At 46.7% G+C, this 20,807-nt stretch overlaps 4 protein-coding genes across 4 annotated transcripts; 2 read left to right on the forward strand and 2 right to left on the reverse strand.

Moving 5' to 3' along the window:
• Window positions 1–1,979: 1,979 nt before the first annotated feature.
• NUU61_001289 (uncharacterized protein) lies at window positions 1,980–2,396 on the forward strand (the record flags this gene model as incomplete). The annotated part of the gene is made up of 1 exon (XM_056651871.1): window positions 1,980–2,396. One exon carries the CDS (start codon window positions 1,980–1,982, stop codon window positions 2,394–2,396), a length of 417 nt encoding a protein of 138 aa, XP_056515138.1.
• A 3,064-nt stretch (window positions 2,397–5,460) lies between these two features.
• NUU61_001290 (cytochrome P450) lies at window positions 5,461–7,267 on the forward strand (the record flags this gene model as incomplete). The annotated part of the gene is made up of 4 exons (XM_056651872.1): window positions 5,461–5,757; window positions 5,830–6,073; window positions 6,122–6,240; window positions 6,299–7,267. 4 exons carry the CDS (start codon window positions 5,461–5,463, stop codon window positions 7,265–7,267), a joined length of 1,629 nt encoding a protein of 542 aa, XP_056515139.1.
• A 5,649-nt stretch (window positions 7,268–12,916) lies between these two features.
• Window positions 12,917–14,110, reverse strand: NUU61_001291 (uncharacterized protein; the record flags this gene model as incomplete). The annotated part of the gene is made up of 1 exon (XM_056651873.1): window positions 12,917–14,110. One exon carries the CDS (start codon window positions 14,108–14,110, stop codon window positions 12,917–12,919), a length of 1,194 nt encoding a protein of 397 aa, XP_056515140.1.
• A 4,081-nt stretch (window positions 14,111–18,191) lies between these two features.
• On the reverse strand, window positions 18,192–19,721 carry NUU61_001292 (Ribosome-inactivating protein; the record flags this gene model as incomplete). The annotated part of the gene is made up of 2 exons (XM_056651874.1): window positions 18,192–19,466; window positions 19,539–19,721. The coding sequence occupies 2 exons, from the start codon at window positions 19,719–19,721 to the stop codon at window positions 18,192–18,194; spliced, it is 1,458 nt and encodes a 485-aa protein (XP_056515141.1).
• Between the last annotated feature and the right edge of the window lie 1,086 nt (window positions 19,722–20,807).

Raw genomic sequence — 20,807 nt, forward strand, 5'->3', positions numbered from 1 at the left:
TTCGTAAAACAATTGCTGCTGGTTGGTTGAACACTCTCACCGCCCGCCAATACCAAAGCCCCCACTATGACTATCCTTGGCCGCGCAGTAAACTAAGACTCGCGCCCTCTGCTGGTAATTTAAAAATCAATGGTAATTACAAAAACCCGGAGCGACGGTGCACCACTGGGAAGGGTCCGTTTGTTGAAATATCTGATCATGCCACAGCCGTGATTCCTATTTCGTATACTCGAACACGCTCCCTTCAATACGACGGGTCTCAACTTGCTGATAGGAGGCTTTTGTATTATACGTGCGATAGAAAGTAGGATATTTCGGGCAAAGCTCAAAGATCCAGTTAAGCGCCTAGGTGTATCGAAATGAGGATTCCCTGATAATAATAAGAAGATAAACACCTCGAGAATTACCCATGCTTTCTACCCTCTGTCTAAATTATGGATTTTCGGTACAGCGGTGGAGGGTCTTTCATGGCCCTGGTTTGACGAATACTGTTTCTAGCGGGTGCAAAGGGGCTCAAAGTGACTACGCCGGTGAACCTTTTTGGGAATCAACAAAGTTTTTCTTTTGCCGCAAAAAAATATAAAATCGAAAAAAATAAAGAAAAAAAAATAACTGAATAAAATAAAGCTCGGTGTTCCCAGCCCTACCCATATGGAAGACACAAGGCTAGATTAGGTTCAAAGAGCGCTGGAAAATTAGGCGAATAGACCATTTCTTCAGTAATAGAGAGTAAGGGTCCTTGCAATAAGAAATGCCTTTTCTTGTTTCATAGGTCGTGCATCTGTACACACCTTACCACCCGCTGCCACTCGTATTGTCGATTGAATCTAGGCTAAAGAGCTTGAGGAAGTGCGGAATGCTTTCCCTAATCTCTCGAAAGTTGGTTGAGAGATACTGGGGTTGAGATGGGCTGACTCTCCAAAAATGCGTTTTGAGAACCCCTTCGCTCGTAGGACTGGAGACGAGATCTGTCTGGTCGTAAAGCAAACCGACAAACTGCGTGAAAGTTGTATAGAGCTCATGGTCGCTCTCCAGTAGTTGTTGAACGTGATCATGACGTTTTCTGAGCCCCCTCTGCAGTTTTTTACAAAGATGGCTAGGGAAAACGTCCGCGTCTGGGGAATGAAGGTGGTATTCTTTGAAGCGGCATGGTGATAGTTGTGGCAGAGCGGTTGTTGCGCAGTGAATAAGTTTAGATGCTGACTCCATTGTTTCCTGCTTCTGTTCCTTCTCGAATTCTTCATAGACGGTGCCGGCAAGGCAGTATAAATCACAAAACAAGGCGTGGTTATTTTTGGAAAGAAGCAGAGAAAGACTCATTGGGCCTAGGCGCACCGCACAGTGACAACACCCCATGGCCTGGGGGCTAAGATAAAGTCTTGCCGCAGAAAGGCAGATGGTTTGTGGGCTGAAGCGTGAGAGATCTTGCGCTGGTCTTTGCTGCTGTCGAGAGAATAATAGACGGTATATGCTACGACAAGAAGCCGCCATGGCTTGATTTGTGGACTAGTAAAGATATGAATTTGGAGAGACTGCCGTGGATTTCAAATTCCCCTTCGACGACCCGGAAAGAGCCCCGGAAGGGAGCTGCTGTATCGGGTATAATACAACCTCTCTCTCTCTCTCTCTCTCTTCAATTTCCCCTGCATATTGCTACTGTCCCCTGTAACCAACCGACACCATCTCCATCTGTAGGTCGAATAGGGTTCGTGAGGTCACGTGGGCCATTACCTCAACACTCAAGTCCTTCAATCACCTCGGAGGGTTAGCAATTTGTTCTAAGGTTGCCTTAGGGCCTTCAGGGCTTCCCTTGGGGAGTTTCGTTAAGGATCTTATCTTTCAAGTAGGAAGTCCCAATCTGTGCATTAATCTCGTTATAGAAGGACTTTATCTGGAACCACAATCTGTCTGATGGACCGCTGTCACGGCCCAACTCGTACTTCCACCACCACCACAAGTCCCTTCAGAAACTCGCCGCCATGATCATATCGGATGCACCTGCCCATCCAACGGGCCGCCTTCCCAAACCCGACTATTTCCATCTCTTTCCCTCTGCATCGAACGCTCTACCTTTAAGTATGCCTGATCTTCTACGTCCTAGCGGTACCATCTACTTGAAGTACGGTGTGTATGAGCATTGCTTCACTGCTATCCACGACCATTCTGACTTTCTCCGAAGATACGAGACCACACAGCAATATCTCGAATTTTCTGGCGTGACCGGCTCAGATTTGGACAGCCTCTCCTCGGACCAGAACCGCCCGTCTAAATCTATCAGACTCGGCTACCACTATTCGACTCAAGTGCCGCTTGTAAACTTGATGTCGGGCTGGAACCACGAGGATTTTGCCGGCTCCTTTCGCATGATAGGAGATGAACAGCTGTTCGCCATGTAGATCAGCCGCGAGCTTGTCGCCCGCCCACCGCCAATCAACAGTCTTGGATACTGGGCCAATGAGCCCAATATCTGCTCAGCGCCCCGGACGGCCCATTCTAACCTTACCTGTGTCGTCGAGGTTGGAACATCCGAGTCTGCGTCACAGCTGGCCCTCGACGCTCGACGCTGGTTGCAGATACCATTCACCACCGTCGCACTGCCCTAGCGATCTCAATTATGTAGAACACCAGCGATGGCCTAATTGCAGTTCACGTTTGGAAGCTTGGTGATTGAGCATTCACCATCGGAACCCGTAACATGCAGCGCTCTGCATTCTTAGTCCTATCTATTCATGGGGATTTCACGTCCACCGGTAGCGACCGTCCCCACGGTTACAGGTCATCGTCCAGACCAGTACACGTATTCCAGGACTTCCACTCATGAGATTTGCCTTGCCTTTGGTAATCGCGCTGGTTGCCAAGCGGCAGGAGGCATGGAAGGGCAGGTCATCCTCACAAAGGAGCTGCTGGTCCAATTCGCGACCGACTTTTAGGATATCCCTCCGTAAAGACAACTGTAAAGTCAAATCACCAACTAGTATCAAGACGGTCCTTCTGCCAGGGATCCTTTGGCTAGTGACTGTTCAATTCGATACCTCGATAGTATTATTACCTTTCATTATTAAATTGTCTCACGTCCTGGGGTGTACTAGGTTTTGCCGCCTTGGCCTTTCCTTTTCCCCCTCCACCTATCTCTATGTATAGGATATGTATAGGACGAAATAATCCATTCTCGAGGGGTATAAAAATATAGGTCCAGATAGGGTGCGTGATGTGGATGTTAAACGGAGAAATGAACAGTATATCTCTCCAAGGGCCTGTCACAGGCCTCATTAGGTGGGGTGTGTCTGTTTCTACAAGGCGGGGAGTTGCTTTTGGTTTACACCAGAGAAATTATTCAACGCTCAAACCACGCTAGATCCGAGCATTATAGTAGACATATATTATGTTCAAGGCATATACCATTGCCTCACGATGTGTAAGTGTCTAATCAAAGGCAGCAACAAATATATAAGCGAGAGTAATTCGTGTTATTTTATCATTGCACCATGTACCGGTTTGCTGTGCGGGGATTAATACTACAATCCTCCCAGTAGTCGTTTTGATTACTTGTTTTAATCACGCTAAAGAGAACCCACTCAGCTGGTTCCATTTATAGCACCGCATATTTAGTATCCCCATGATTCTACAGAGATCTTGAAAATAAATATCCATTGCCATAGAACATCCCTTTTACTCTTTTGACCCCGGCAGCTTTGCCCTAGTTGTGAGATCCATTGGGTGAGGATATTTGGCATGAAGCTCACCCAGCCAAGATCTGTTGCGCTAATAATGCTGGCCGCGCAGACGGTATACTCCCATTTGAAAATTATTTCTCCCGTCCCATTTGGCGTGGATACGCTGGACAATTCCCCTCTTCATGCCAGTGGAAGGGACTTCCCCTGTAAACTGCGCCATGGGGCCTTTCAAAGTCCAGAACAGCCAAATGTGATAGCGATTGGGGAGCCCCAAGTATTAAGACTAACTGGGACGGCCACGCACGGAGGTGGGTCCTGTCAGATCAGTTTAACTACTGACCTGACGCCCTCGCGGAAGTCTGATTGGATGGTAATTTCTAGCATCGTGGGTGGCTGCCCGGTTAATGTCCAGGGCAATCTGCCCCCTAGACGATCGGATCCCCTGACTTTGAATTTCACCATTCCATTTGGTGTGTCTCCTGGGACATATACATTAGCCTGGACCTGGTTCAATCGACTGGGAAACCGAGAGATGTACATGAATTGTGCTCCGATCACCGTGATAGGAGATCCGCCCAAATATCCCAAAACCTTTCCACCAATGTTCGTTGCTAATATCAATGGATGTATGACTCGTGAGGGGATTGATGTCCGCTTCCCTCATCTCGGAGACCGTATCTCCTACAACGGAGAGAAAACTCATCTGGCACCAAGGTTCTCTCCGGCCTGCACTGGCCATCCCAGGTTTGGAGGTGGAGAAAATAGGCTTGCGAGCACGTCTAGTCCAGCAACGCCTTCACTTCCTAAGAGCGGGGGGGAGGCGGGAAGCAATACCTCCTTGCTTCCACCGGTACACGCTATTTCTCACCGTCCAGCAGGAGCACTAAAAGCCCCATCGGGTAGATCAACGGCTTCCGAAAACTACAGGGTCACTTCGACACCAACCGAGGGGGTGGCGTCAAGCCCCAGCGGCTGCGAGAGTTGAAGGGCCCATGTTCAAGGGAAAGCATGAAACATTGTGTCAGTCGTGACTTCATGCAGGTGTGTGGGAGTGGGAAGTGGTCTACACCCCAGCAAATGGCCCGGGGAACATTTTGTACACTGGACCATATCTGGATCTAACGGTATTTGTTAAATCGATGGGGGAACGACGCAGCGCATTTTGACAGGGCATATAAAATGCATGTTGGATGGGTACGTTTTCCTTCGTTATAAGCACCCAATGGTATCTTGATCGTAATTCATTTGGTAGTAAAAGATAATTTACAATACTTAATTCAAGAGTCTATTCTTACTACTTAGTATTTCATACCTGATTTGATCGGAGGCCTAATTTACGAAGCACATGGAGATAGTGCCCAAGGGCGTGCTATAAGTATTTTATTTACCGGAAGCTGTATTGACATCGGAATAAAGGTCAGTGAGGTACAGATTATCTATACATCAGTCACACCCAAGACCCTCCAAGAGGCACGTCGGCACTGCCATACGGCTAGCTAATAATAGGTTGTTTGAAGCGTTCAGGCCGTACATAATAGTCAGCCCTTTAGTATTGATAGAAGTGCCTATGTCCTACCTCCCGAGGTTTGCTCGACGTCACGAAAGGTGGCAGATCGAGAGAGTGCCCCTCTTCACGCAAGCTCACTGACCCCCTCGCTTAACAGGAGCTCTCCCCGCCCTCCCTTTGCTGATGCTATAAATTGATGGCAACCGAACGTGCAATCTCCAGTTCAGTTATAACCCCCTATAGCATTCAATACAACACAAGAAAAATTCACCGGAAACCATGGCTCTGACTCACACATACCTCAATAGCCTCTGGTGCTTCCTGGGTACTCTAGTCGTTACCCGTTTTCTATGGAGCTACCTTCGCTCTCCCCTCAAACCTTTCCCCGGCCCCATTGCAGCCAGGTTTACGGATATCTGGCGTTTTCAGGACGTACTCAAAGGTCGATGTGATGTTACATACATTCAACTACATCGGAAGCATGGCTCGGTCGTTCGCATGGGTCCAAATATCCTGAGCCTGTCGGATCCAAAATTGATCAAGCAAGTCTTCACCACCAGAAATCCATGGTTAAAGGTACGCTCTCTCTATCCTGGGCAAGATCTCTAATGAGGGAAGTAACACTCACCTTTTGAACAAAAACAACAGAGTGATATGTATAATGTGAATGACGTCGTGGTAGCGGGGGTACGCTACAAGAACCTTTTCTCGCACCAGGATGAGAACTGGCATTCCATATTCATCCGGCCAGTAAAGCCAATTTACTCCATGCGCAAAGTCCAGGAGGCAGAACCTGCTATTGACCTGACCATTGAGCTGCTGATCAAAGTACTCCGCGAGTGCTTCGTTACTCCAAACAACGTCTGCGATATGTCAAAGTATCTCATGTTTTGTATGTCCGTGTTCAGGGAGGCATCTAGGGACCTGCTAACTTTGATAGTCGCATGGGATACCATGAGCCAGGTTACAATTTCTCGCACCCTGGGTATTTTGGAGGCCGGGTGGGACCATCAACGTATTCTGGAAACATCCGAAAAGAGTTTGGACTATTTCGCTCGGGTAAGTGTGAGATTGACGCCATCTCCACAAAGAGGGCTATTTTCTAAGCGCTAAAAAGACCTCGCAAATGCCATGGATGGACATGCTTTTTGACAAAAACCCATTGCTTCGCCTCGGGCCTCCCGGGTTTGCCTGGGCAACGGCCTTCAGTTACGAAGAACTAGAAAAGCGCCGTCAGAGAGGTCCCGCCCCGAATATTCCTCCAGACTTTCTGGACAAGTTCCTCGACGAGATGCACAAGCGCCCGGATATTATCGATACGAATATGGTTGTTACATACCTCCTCTCGAATGTGTTAGCCGGGAGCGACACAACAGGTTCCGCTATGTGCTCCGCCTTGTACAATATCCTTAAGCACCCACAATCCCACCAAAAACTGCGGTACGAACTACGCTGTGGTGGAATTCAGCTACCCGCCCAGTGGAGGGATCTAAAATGCCTTCCGTACCTTGACGCCGTGATGCGCGAGTCAATGCGGATCTATCCACCCATTGGTCTCATGATTGAGCGGGTCGTCCCGGTAGGTGGTTTCACTCTTCCTGATGGGCGATTCGTACCCGAAGGGACTATTGTGGGTATGAATCCATGGGTCATCAATCGAAACGAGGATATCTTTGGGCCAAGCACTGACTCTTTTATTCCTGAACGCTGGCTTCCAACTCCGGGCGAATCCGATGAAGACTACAAGGTACGCTTTACGAAGATGAACTCCGTGGACTTTACGTTTGGGGCTGGCTCGCGGACGTGTCTTGGGCGGGATCTTGCCCGGTTGGAGAGTTACAAGCTTATAGCTATGCTATTCATCACATTTGATGTCCGTTCATCCTCCCCCCTTGCCCCTCCTGCGCCAAATCTTGAGATATTCTGTCTTCACCAACTAACACTGTATCATTCATCAGATGGAACTCCCCGTCTCGACCACGAGTGTCACGTGACCAACTCCTGGTTCGTCAGACTGACAGATATTCCCGTTCGACTCAAGGAGAGAGGAGACCTTGGGTTCGTGACACACGAGAAGAGTTGTTAATGGTTTCGACCGCTGGATACCTTATGATTATTGGCGGTACTTTCTGGGTCAAGGAAGATCCATTGTAGGATGAAAGAAGAAGCTCAATCCATATAGCTCGCTGTTCTAGAGTGCCTTTCTCTCAATCTTGGTAGCAATGCTGGCCACCCTTCAAAAAAGGATGAATGGATGAACCTCGTACTTCAAAGTTTTTTATTTTTGAGCTAGCGTGGAACCGCATCACAACATAGTCCGTGATATATATAATACCCATGCCGAAGAATAGGTCCTGCGTGAGGTATAGATCAACAAAGGTTAGCAAGTTCTGAGTAACCATATTCCGCTTATACATATATCTCAATAGGGCAACAATCAAGAGTCATATATTACCATGAATATTATCTGCGGTGGCCCTGTTCTATTTGTATTGGGATGCTTTTTGTAATCCCCCAGAGTTAAGATTCTATTGTGCATATACTGCTCAAGTAAAAGGGGTAATGATACAAATTTTTGTATGATTGACTCAGTGATGAAGCTCTCACCGATTCTATAATAAAGCACAATTCAGAGGGACACTATCACTGTACAAGTAACTATATAGCCTATGCTGGAACTTAGGAAGGGTCCTTTTTTTTCTTTTTTCTTTTCATTTCTCTTCCTTTCTCTTCGTTTAGAGGGTTAAAATGTGTTCTCGAGCATATATTATGATAGTCGGCACTCTCTAGTATCCGTTTGCCGTTTAGTCGCTAGATATATGATGAATGTGGGTTTGGCGTAATAAACGCATACTCATCGGATGCCATCTCCATATTCCATCATTTTGCCCAGCCTCTTGAAGTATTTATCATATCCCATGAGCCAGCTAACTACTCGGAACGAAGAAACAACCGTCGCTATGGAAGGCTTGACTACAACATGCCTTGGGCACACTTCGTATATCAATGAGTTGATAATTTGGTCCCGAAGATTGTCGAACCAAATCCGATGCCATGTAAGCCTTCTGTCCTAATCAAAAAGCTAATTACGAAGACAAGCTAGGTATTGTGGCAATAATTGAAAATCTGGTAACCCGCTAATCATTACAGACAGACACCCGCGAAGAGCGAAGCGTCATCACCAAAAAGAATAGTACTAAAATAAAAGGTGTCAAATTTGATTTGACCATACTCTGGAATGAGCCATTAGAAAATAACCTTATGTACACCGTTGAATCTGTTTTCTAATATGTTTTCAAAACAAAACTCTACAGTGAGGGTAGATTCTGAAGCTGCTTCTCAAGGGCATCATAGATGAAGGGACAGGGCTGCGTCGCCTGATATCATGGGAGTAAGTTTTAGAATAATCTCGATATTAGGAATATAATTGTCCAATTTAGGTAATCTAAAGGTTGGGTTATTTTGTCGGAACTGTTACATCCCGCTTAGACCTTTGGTAAAGTCCCTGAAAGTTGGCCCCCATACAGTTTTATCAGGGATTTTCTTGCCGGTGACTACTTAGTTCTAGAAAATCCCTCACAAAGCAAGGAAAGATCTTGGCATCTATTCTGTCGACAGAAGTCTCTTCATAGTATCAATGGTGGTTCACTGGCAAATAGGTAATAGGCTTCTGTACATGATGTGATATCTCGTGTTCGTCTTAATCTTCTGAGAAGGCTTGAAACCCTGATGATCTCCGGTGGTTCCAACTAAGTGGTCGTGGTGGCGTCTATTTATGAGAACCAGGAGGTTACCAGACACCATACGGTTGATTTTTTTTTCGGATTCGCACGGCGCAAGGAAGCCAATGTTAACATCCTGAAAACCATTTCCCAAATATACCCTGACTTTGAGGGTAAGAGAAAAGATCTAAATGCTATCCAACAAATGGTCGGTGACTAGTGTAAAGGGGTGATAAGAAAAAATAAAACCGGAAAACAAAAACAAAAAAAAAAAAAAAGCCAGTAACTGGGTCTTCCTAAGCATAGGGTGGTCCGTAGGAGCTCTACAGTAGGTATCAGTTTGACCACCATCTTTTAAGAACCACCATCAAGTCTCCTTCTCCCCCAATCGAGCATAGGATGTTTGCTTGCGCATATCAACTCACCACTCTATCCTGCACATAGGTTTTAGTCGTAGGTATTTGGGCTTTCAATAATTATTACCACCCCACTATCGAGTCGCTGCGTTCGTTGGTATAGTGTACGGGATTGCGCGCGGTTAGTGTTAGACTTGACTCTGTCTTCCCATCATAATAGCCAGCTGATCTGGTAAGGCTGCCGAGCATAGGAATTCTGCACACATAACGAGGTGTTGGCAAAAGGGAAGCAAGGCCTTTTTTCCAGGTAAAGCGCAACGACTTGATTCATTGTATCTTAGACATTGGCACCACCAGCGAAGGGATTTTGTGTTCACATTGGCAATGGGGGCTAACCCTTATTGCTCCTATAAAATGAACTCCTCTTAGTATGAGTCACCGCCGATCCACTATCTGATCGGAAGCGCTCCGAGGGAGTCTCCTCCATTCCTCTATGCGATGGCTGGCTCCCTTCCCATAACCGTCTGACACCATTCTCGGAAGGACCTTATCCTCTCTAAACTCCTTGCCACTCATTTACGACTACTCGGTATATTCACTGTTCCCTGATGTGACTGGCGGTAAGTGGTAACAAAGTCGATAAAATGAATATACTGGCAGATTGGTCTTTCAAGTGGGCGGCGGGGTCCTGGTGTATAGAATCCGGGAAAAGGGTAGTGGGACTCTTATGTGACTGTATATAATGATCACTAGCTGAATCCATTATCATAGACGGTCGAAGGCATCATGTGCATGTGGACGTGCTATTGAACTCTCAGCCCCATTTTTCTATCAAACACCACGTCCTTACTGAAACTTCGTCGATATTTCCTACGTTTACTGGTTAGTATTACGCACCCAATCGTTATAGATACACACCGGATATATCCCCGATAGATAAAATGGTGAAGATGCCAAAATGCTGCATTGACCGAGGCACAAATAAATCAGGAACACAAGATGTAAATTACTACTGAAATAGATAAGGGTGGGAGAAGAAGCCGTGCACACCCAGGGTCTGGGTCTTGAATGCTCCGGCTATTTGCTATGCGTAATCTCCTACCCGTTCCATTCAATAACTGACTATATTTACCCACGTTTTCTATTTGGGGATCCTGGTCGTGGTATAAGTACACGGAAATCGCCGGAGGAGCGATCCATCTGATATATTGGGAAAAGCCATGGGGAAATTTAAAGAAATACTTTTTCTTCGATCTCCCAGAGGTATGTGTTTGCCTCTTGTCAGAATACATACCACAACTTAACTATGGAGAACTAGGTGCTCTGGCAACGCAGGAAAACTCGCGGCTTTGGGCCTGGAGCCCATCCCGCCTTGACGGGACTTCGCTTACAGTGGATGCCATCGCTCTCGGGAAAGAGAGCGATTCCAAATTGGCATCATTGCCCCTTGGTGACTTTGGGCAGACTGCGTTTGTTTTTCCTCTCGCACGCCTATATAATGATCTCAGTTTCAGTATATATGAGTATCTAGAGACCTACAGGGAAGTTCAAAGGAGTATCCCAAAATTTCTCGTGGTATGAAGATTTCGGATTCCCTGTTGTGTGTGCCTAAAACGTTGACTTGTTCTAGAGCCTGGCCGAATATGGAGCGGACCCGTTCGTAGCCAAAGCAGTAGAGAATGCAATCCAGTGTGCGACAAAAACCGAATATTCAGAATTGTTGCTTGATCCACGGTTCATAATTGAACCAGTCCAGAGACTCCTTAATGCTCCCACTCCCGTAAGTCATAAGCAGAAACAGCTAATCATACTTCACTCTCGTTTTCGCAAACAATACTTATCCGAGGACTCGACATGGAATATTGAGTTCGACACATCAGAAAACGAGCTTTTAGGTATAAAGCCACATAAGATACCTGTCTACGCCGAAGCGAAAACTATAATTGATGCAAGTCTCTTCAATTCACTTACAGCAGAAGATATAATAAGTATTACGAATCTTAAAGACTTAAATTTACGCTGCGACGCTCTCACGCGCCAAGTTCAAGAATATATGGATGTCGGCGTGAATCCTGAACTTATCGATCAACTTGCCCAGGTAAGCCTTTAATATGTTACGGGGATATAAAGATCACGAGAAAGAATAATCCCTGTATAGGAATTTCGGAACAGGCGGAACTTCTTCTCTTTCACATCTGTCCTTAATGGGGTCGCCTTGAGCCGTCTCAAAACAGAGACACTTTCTCAGTGGGCAACTCTTATCGACTCATATGAGCAATACAAGGGCTATAGGGACTTTGTGCGCCCGGACCTCGGGAGGCCAGCTTTACACTCTTTGGTCCCCTATGTAACATTTTGTAAGCATTGGCAGACACAGAGAGCTCCGCACTCGCCCGTCGACAAGCAGGCAATGAGGGGTTGGAACTCGATATCAGAGGGAGTTCTAAACGATATAGAGAAGGTCGTCTGTTCATATCAAGAGTACAAACGAACTCTGCTCAAGGCTCAGACCGTTGATGGGTAATATTCAAACCCATTCAGTACTGAATAACGGAGAAAGGTCGCTACCCACATATAAGGAACGGGTGGAAAATAGGTCATTCCCACATTTACAAGAGGAATGACCCATAGATCACGGCCACACATAGCAGGAACCACATAGATATACACCTAGGTAGGGAAGGCCGCCGGTCTCTTATAATTAGTAACCTTTGTATGAGTTTACCTCGCGTGCGCCAGTAGATACCATATCAATAATAGTCTATTATTTTCCGGATTACACTTAGTTGCAGGCATTGTTTGTTTACTTTTTTTCTTTAATCCTACTTATCTAGGTTTGTTTTGTGTCGCATGCTAGACACTATCCGGGTGTTCGACAAGAGGGTTCTAGCAATCTAAATACGGCCTTTATATCATAGCTAAATAATATGTGTTGACCCATTCCAATGACCCATCATCATATTTCTTTTTCCAATTTATGGGATACCAAGATATCCAGACATGTTAGACTTACATTGCGCAACTAGTCAGTCGAGAGATAACCTGAAGCAGATCACGTATCTCGACCTTAGTCCTTAATCTTGAAGATGTGATTTCAAAGGTGAAGGAGGGGTTTTAGGCACCCTCAATATTGAGCTGAAAGAGGATCCCCTGGGTCTTGATTCCCCGGCGAGCCGACTACCACGGCTGGTTACCAATCGGTCCTATCAGCCTATTACGTAAGAGGTCGCCAACCCTTTACTCCTTGTGTTGGTATAGGGTTCATTCTACATATCTATTGGATGAAAGATTAATGAAAATCCATACAGAACACTTTCACAACATTGGACGTGCAGCCGTGCATTATGCCTAGTGTATAGGGCGAGGGCTGAAACCTTAGGACTATCTTTTCAATGCTTCTGTTGTGAAATGAGATGAATATATTTTCAAATTAGTGAGACCGACAGCCTACCTAGACGTGGAAAAGGAAGTATGATAAGTAAAGGGAGATAAACATTGTCTCTTCAATCTACTTCTTCTGGACAAACCTAGCGCCCGGGCCCTAGACCTGTCGTCTCACCCCAAAGTCGACAGCTTAAGTAAAAGATGGAATCTTATCATTAAACGTGTATTGACCAGCTGCTATGAGATTATCCGCTATATGTACCTACAAAAAATTCAATTTCCCTTTACACAGTAATGATATCCAAGCCATAGATTCGAGCAATTTTGGTTCAAACCCGGGTTTAAGCGGCGCAGCTCATTTAGGCTCACATTGAATGCCTGCTGCAGCTTCAGACAGTAATCATTGTCCACCACCAGATGACGCTGCTGGCAAGATGACAGCGAGGAGGGATAATTGGGGCTTCCAAGCGTCCTGCTAGCCTGTATAGGGGCGGGCATGTTGCCGGCATTAGCTGGGGTCACTGGGGTGCTCACCGGCGCATTTAGTGCCGGACTAGGAACAGGGCGCTTTTCCACAATAGAAATGCTTGGGGCGGGCGGTGCAGTGGTTACCAAGACTCTCCTGCTTGTAGCGGCCCCGGATTGCTGGGATACCCCGATGTTGGGGGTGGGCGAGGGCGAGGTACTGGCACGTAAAGCCATGTTTGGCTCCGACGGAAGTATAGGCTGGGCGACCGCGTGCCAGGTCTGTGTCGTTGCCGAGTTGGCCTGGAATGACGCACTAGTAACGCCTGTAGCGCTGTCGCCGCTGGCCGGGACGTTCTGGTCATCCAAGTGGCCTGAGGCACCACCCGCAGAAGTGGCCATCTTGGCGACATCGTTCGAATTGCAAGTGCTAGGGCCGTCGGTCCATTGGCCAGTGAGGCGGTTGGCGATATCTGACGCGTAGCATGGAGTGGCACCCTGGCCATCGCCCAAATTCTTCGACGGAGCCAGCGAACCAGAGTTGTATGAACGGGCAACCTGGTATAGAGTGGTGGCATCCGTCTTTCCACCAAGTTGCTGGAGATGCTTCTTTAAGCCGCCCTCTCCGTTGACGCCATCGTTAATCATGGCCGAGATCTGTTTCTTCGTGCAAGGCTTGGTGCCCTTTCCGTTATTCCAGCAGCTCGCCTTACCATTGTGGGTCTGCATCAGGCCTGGGTTACGCACGCTTCTGTCCGGGGCAACCGTCGTCCTGACTCTCACGCAGCCCTTGGTCTCCTGCATCATAATAGCGAAAACAAAGTTAGAGTAGCCTCTGAAGGGGCTTTGTTCGGTGACCTCCTTGATGGAATCTTTTAGCCAACTCGTCTCTTCCTCGGTGTTGTCATCAACGCCCCAACTTGAATCACAAACACCAATGTTCTTCTGGTTGGCGGTCCACTTAAGGTGGCATGCTCCATTAGCTCGCAGGTTGACGTTCATTTCGCAAAGGGATCGACTCACAATAGCTCAAAACTCTTCCATTGCTTGGTTGACTTCCATCCCTCCGATGTCAATCCTTTGCCCCCGTAGGTCTGATAGACCCGGGGTATCAGATTGTTCTCTCGATAGTTGGACATCGGAGCTCCCGAAATCAAAGTGGTGAGGCTGCCAGCAGCCAAAATCTGGGGATAGTCAGATAGTGCACGTGCTTCTCGCTTGGCCGTAAGAATCTTACCAAGGAAGAAAGGAACATAATCAACTAAAATGAAAAAAGGCGCCCACCACAGAATTATCCCTAGATTTGGTCCGCGCGTGACATGGGAATAATCTTCCAATCCAGGGTAGATTGTTCACCGGTTTAATTTTTAGCCAGTCAATTGTCGCGGCCCTTTCTTTGTAATAACACACCTAGCTGCCACAGCCCTCGGGGTCCACTCAAAAGGAATAAAGATTAACAAGGACCTTAAAGATAACTTAGGTACCTCTACTTCTTTATTTCCAGCGTGCTTTTTTGTTCTGCCAGGGAGTCGCCCTTGAATGGTGGTATGTCGTAAGCCCGGCCTTTTATAAGGAGGTCTATCAATAGAACAATAAGCTCTTAAATTGTTTACAATTCTCAGTCCATAGGTACCTTCACTAACCGTTGGAATTCTCCGCTTCGTCCCAAAAACTGCCTATGGTCCCAGATTGAACTTACAGGGTTTGACATATGAGTAAAGTAGAGCCCTGTTTTATCAAACCCTGACTACTCCGCTTTACTGAAGCAAGATTGGCCGTTCTCTCCGACCTTTCCAATCTAGCCCTGTATATATAGAGCTTACAGTGTGATCGTAGGACAATTTCGCGTAATATAAGTACTAGATTGAACCTTCAAAGAAGCTATTTCTCCTACAGACACCCACTTCTGCCAGGAAAGAGGTAGCAGATTTACAAATATACCTTGTCGTTAGATCTCGCCAAAAGCCTATCAGTTCCACCAATCAACTCAAGATTTTTGCCAAGGATTGAATGACGAATCAAATCGCGATTGGTGGACGTGTCTCCCAAGGGTCAATATAGGCGAAGATTAGTATAAATGCTATATATAGACGTACCTGTCAGATTTCAACTCATCGACTGTTGTTCACTGCATTGCAGACGCCCCATACTACCGCGAATACAGATTCGTCGATTCGCCGAAATGTCTCTATGTGAATCATTCTTAAACACTGACTCTGGACCTTTCGAGCTCTTATGTGACATGTGCTCTAGACGGGAGAACCATACCTCCCTTTTACGCAGGAGCCCGTCAACATATTCGCGTATCTAACATTAAAGCTTCTCTTCATCTTAAAATGATATAACTTGGGTTTCAGCGTGATTTCTGCCAGGTTAACACGTTCGTTGACTTTCACCTCTCCGCCCTCTTCTTCCTTGTTTCTCATTCGCCAGTTGCTCCCCGCTTATGCGCTTTCCTGGGTCTCGATGTCTCTCGTATAGTATATGCATATTACGCCTTCTCTATGGATGAACGGGCTCAGCTTTTCTAAACTCTGTAGCATTGAAATAGATCTTATGTTTCAGGTAGGCCAAGAAAAGACAAGACCTTTCTCAATTATTGCATATAATCCCTGAACAAAAGTAAGTTTCTTCGTATTATTTTAAATGGTTATATTTGGCGATAAAATTATAGAGATTAATATATATACTATGCTTTTATTAATCATAAAACACGTGAGTCATATCGTATCCTTTTGAGGAGGGTCTTTAAAGTCCTAGGAGATATTAGAAGGAAAGACGTCCAATAGAGTTACCAGGATCATGGTTCTGATACTGCTAAGGGGAACCGCGCTATCACGTAGATATATATAAAAAACCGGGCGCTAGCTATATATATGTAAATAATGTACATTACACATATATAATGATTGATGAATAATAGGGCTTCACTACCCGCTCGTCCAGTTTCTTCCATTGACATTCACCCGGTCTTTGTGCCCACCAGTCCTATGCATAGGAATCCCTGCTTAGAAACGGTGGTTATCTTGCAATTGATACATATTCTCTTCGTTGAGAATGGCTTTGAATGGTTTATGGATATTGGTGAACGGCGGAATTGATGGCTTATATGGTCGCTCTGATGAGCGATAAGCAAGGTTGAGTCCAGTTTGTGTGATAGCATTGCAAGGAGATACCTTTCAAGTGTCGGGGCGTTTTCTCTGCCGTTTCCCTAGGCACCAATATGATCAGGTCTGTGAGCACTATCGGATAAACCGGTACATCACTTGACTTAATATATATGGTAGAATCGTACATCTGATCGCACGATAGAAGACACTAAGCCCCATCTACCACTATACCACCCCAGAACAGGAGGATATAAGGACGCTCACTGCCCAACATATATTTTGTTCCCCGTCATCAATTCATATATTGCTACTTAGATACCACCCTTGGTAAAGCTTTACAGTTCGATACTACGACAAACCATCCAACGATCTTGGAAGCTTGCTTAGAAATTCCAACCTCAAGTGACTGACCCGATCGGCGCTCAACTGGATAGTCAACCCTACAAGCATCGTACATACCCGAGTCCGTATACGGCCCAATTAGCATTGGTACGGTTATGGACACACTTGGGCTCGCAGTAGCGTTGTTAGAGAAGTATCACCTTTGTGGAAATTACTCACCTTGGCCAGTCAGCAGTTCGGGGCATTGAATGATAAGACAAAACTCCCTTTTGTAACTTAGTGCGCTTTTTTGAGAGAATGGCCAAACATAATCAACAAAAAATCGGCAAGACCTGTAATCAAGCTTGTATCTAAGTACTTCTATACACATCTTGAATTAAGTAGAAAGATGCTCTCTCAAAGGTCCACCATCACGCCGGAATGCCGGAAATAGACCCGGGCACTAGGTTCTCTTGCGCCAACCACGCTAATGCGCCAGTCAAGAAAAAATTAAATCCATGGTCGAGGTCTTCTTAACGAAGCCTTCTACATCCGCGGCGCGGGCTAGGAAAGCGGCGACCTCGGCGAGGAGCTCATCACGAAGCTTCGGGAATGCATAGGATCTAATCCTACGTAGTGGGAACTCGATAACTCTACGAAACCTGACTCGGATTGGCTTGAGTGGTCCGCTACAGGATACACGACGATTGGGCAGATAGATAACTGCTTTGGGCATATAGCGAGGGTGTCTGGTGGTCCGACAGAAGAAAGCTAGACACCCCGGTCAAACTGCGAAAATCCGAGCCACGAACGTCATTTGCGGCACTGATTCTCTTCCCAAAGCAACCACGGAGAAGACCCGGACGTCCCCCCACCAGCATAAACTCATTGGTGAATGGTGGTGGTGGTCTGGATGCTATCTGGGCCATGGATTCATTCTCCTGTGCAGCGAAGAAACAGGGAAGAAAGTGTTGAGTTTCGCTGATTTTCCTGATCGTGTTGCTTGCGCTGACAAAACTGCAGACGAAACAAATCCTTTAAGCTGGAAACTTTTATTTTGTATCTTCCGTACAACTTCCAGCGTACCCTGGCCTGTTGCAGCAAGGTCGACGACGTTGTGGATATACTACTGACGGGTGGCAAATTCCCTGTACAGGTCAGCAAGGAGGAATTCCAGCAGTGGATCAAAGACGCCAGTTCTACCAACCAGAAGAGCGAATTTATCATTCACTGACAGGCCTGGAGCACCGATGCGGTGGCGAGTAAGGCCTCGGATTTCCTCTGCTCGTTTAAGCACCGATTTTGACCGTCCTGAGCTTGGCAAATTTTGAGTACTGAAGCGGCGACCCGGGGAAGCAAGTGGATAGACCGTGTCCAGGAAGGGGCTACTTACGACCACGATCGTTTGATGATCCATCACTATATCAGATACAGCCCTCACGTCACGGCCGATACAGCAACCATATACCTACACATATCGTAAGGGGAATTTCTCCTTTATGGTATTTTCTCCCTTGATCCACACAGCAACAGCAGGGGCACGCACAAGGGGCCAATCAGGGGGCGAAGAAATACCCTGGATCCCCCAGTGTGCTCGGACAAGGGTCTAGGGTACAGGGCCTCCGAATAAAAAGAATGAACAGTAGCAGCAATCAAATCCAGCTGACTCTAACTTCTAGCTTGCCGTGCTGTCCTGTAATCAACCCAGATGTTGATTGTAAGGTTGCAGGTTTGAATTCGGCAGTCCCGTTCGCGATCTCCTTGTCAGAGGTTCGGCCATGGTCCCATAGAGACGCGCTAATAGTGAGGCTCGCATCCATTGGTACGGCAAGGGCTGATCTCAACAGAGGGACACGGCTATTCGGGTGTACAACCACGTGGTCGTGACTTTCTCTTCTGAATATCCTGATCCTCTTATCTGGAAACGAGAAGGCCTGGGCGTCGATTTCGCCGTAGACATCAGCTGGGTCTTCTCCGTCCCTATCAACCAAAAGGATATCCACCAAGGCCTCTATAGCATTGCTCATGACGACGTAATTGAGCGCCGCTGAGCCAAAAGGGCCGTTGATGGTGTCTGTTCGAAACTCGTTGTATTTGTTCGCCTGGTTGTTAGCATTCCATGCGATCCGGTTGTTGGCGACCTCGTCATCCGCAGATGGAGCGTCCCTGTTCCTGAGATTGAAGTCGAGGTTGAAATGGTCGATAGCTGATAGAGTGCGAGATGGGCCAGTCAGGGTGACATGTTGTCCAGGCTCAATGGATTCGTGATCTTTTCTGTCTCGGCTATAGATATAATCGATCTGTAGCCCGTTGGCTGCGATTATGGCGCCGTAGACCTTACCCGGACACCCGCCATTGATCTTCAAGATCCGCATGTCGAAGAATTCGACCAATTGTCGGCCGTTCTGGGTTGCAGCCTTCCAGATGGCGGCCTCCACATTGTTGGGTACAGTCTTATAGAGCGCCATACCAAGTGCCCTGATTACCTGTTGTATAGTTTCTATTTTCAACTTCTTGGCCGTTTCATCACTGAGATGTAGCTTTTCGCCAGGGTACTGAAGCGCAAGAGAAAGAGGGTCCCAATCGTTCTCAAGAAATTCAAACCGCCCAAGCAATTCAGACTGCTTGGTTGGGTCGATAGATGGTGCATAGTATTTGCATATGCCGATGCGTATCTCTGTAAACCTCAACGACTCGGAGATCATCTCTATGATGATGATTAATGCAGCCGCCTTATGGTCGAGGCTCGGAGGATTTTTCGCAAGTGTTTGCACGGCTCCCAAGAGATTGTTCCAGCCGAGCTGAATCTTGGTTCTTTCTTGTGCCAACTTGGTCAAAGCACCGTAGCCACTCCCAAATCCCAGGTTTTTACACTTAGGAACCAATCCATACGTGTCTTTGAATCCATTCCACTGTCCACGCCCGTCCTGATAGGCAATCAGTTAGAGGTTTTCTCGTCTGAACCTCAACTTCAATGAGCTAGCGTTTGTCTTCAGTACCACATCAAAAAAACGGGTGGGTATAACGTTTTCAGCGGGTTGAGGAGGAAGGAGTGGAACACCACGTGAGGATTTGTTACCATCCCGGGTCTGGAAACTCAATTGACCGATGAAAAGTGCGTACCCATCCCTGTCTGGAATGTCCCCAACGTCGAATTCTTGGATAAATTCCGGTTTGGCCATGATGATTGTGTAAAATGATGATGATGATGATGATATTAGCGACTGATTTGCAAGGACATGAACATGAACATGGCAGTTAGCTTTATAGAAACACTCTGCACCCTTGTGGGTCCAATTTCACGTCTCGCATCCTGGTATTTCTTTTCACCATCGCTTGGCCGGGGCGGTCAGCGCCCCAGTAATACTAGTAGAACATGAGGTTATGCTTCCGCGTCCATTGTTTAGGAGACTGAAAAAAAAAGCCACGTCAGAGTGATATGTGTAACGGGAACAAGTACGGCTGTGCCATGATGTAAGTGGCAAGCTGCCGAAACAGAAGGACCTGAAGTGGGAAGGGGAAGAAAGCAGACTGCTCGAAGACTGAGTTATTTTGAAGGATACTGACTTGATACGTGATATGAAATAATATATCTTCCCATTTGCCTTGCCTTTGGAGAAGTGATGAGTACCACACCATTACCATCCAGATGTGATAATAACTACATACTTCTTGGACAGGGGCGAGGAGAAAAGAGGGGTCTCATGTATGTAGATCTGCCACTGTCGTTCTACACTGCATCCTAAATAGCCCAATTAGACTGATTTACCCACGTCGGTCAAATAGAGTGGATCCCGGGAATCCATACGTGCATACTGGGCGTTCTCTTCATGGCTGCATTGCTACCTAAGGAGACGTATGGTAGATCTGCACGCCGAGATCTGTCGGATGAACTACTCCATTTGATTTATTTATACCTACACAAGTAGATACTTGTATGAGGCAGTTTCATGACCGTTCGGTATTGTCAGTAATCTGAGGCGAACGCGTGTTGCTGTTGGTTGTTTAGATATTCAGATGCCCCGCCAACACGGAACTCGTTCGGCTGAAGTACCTACAATCACGGTTCTCGAGACGAGGCAATTTCTGACGTCGATGAATTGTTTCCTATCCTGCAGGAGAGAAGTGGAGATCGATAGTCGGGGAAGGGTCGAGGCAACCAGATCGCCGGCCCCACGAATTTGATATGTAATGGTAATACGAAGTAAGAACAGTAAAAACGGTAATGTGGCTACTTCACAGTGACACTGTTGATGCGTTTTCCTCAT

This window comes from Penicillium alfredii, assembly GCF_028826965.1.
Source record: "Penicillium alfredii strain IBT 34128 chromosome Unknown utg000002l_segment0_segment0, whole genome shotgun sequence".
Taxonomy (NCBI): domain Eukaryota; kingdom Fungi; phylum Ascomycota; class Eurotiomycetes; order Eurotiales; family Aspergillaceae; genus Penicillium; species Penicillium alfredii.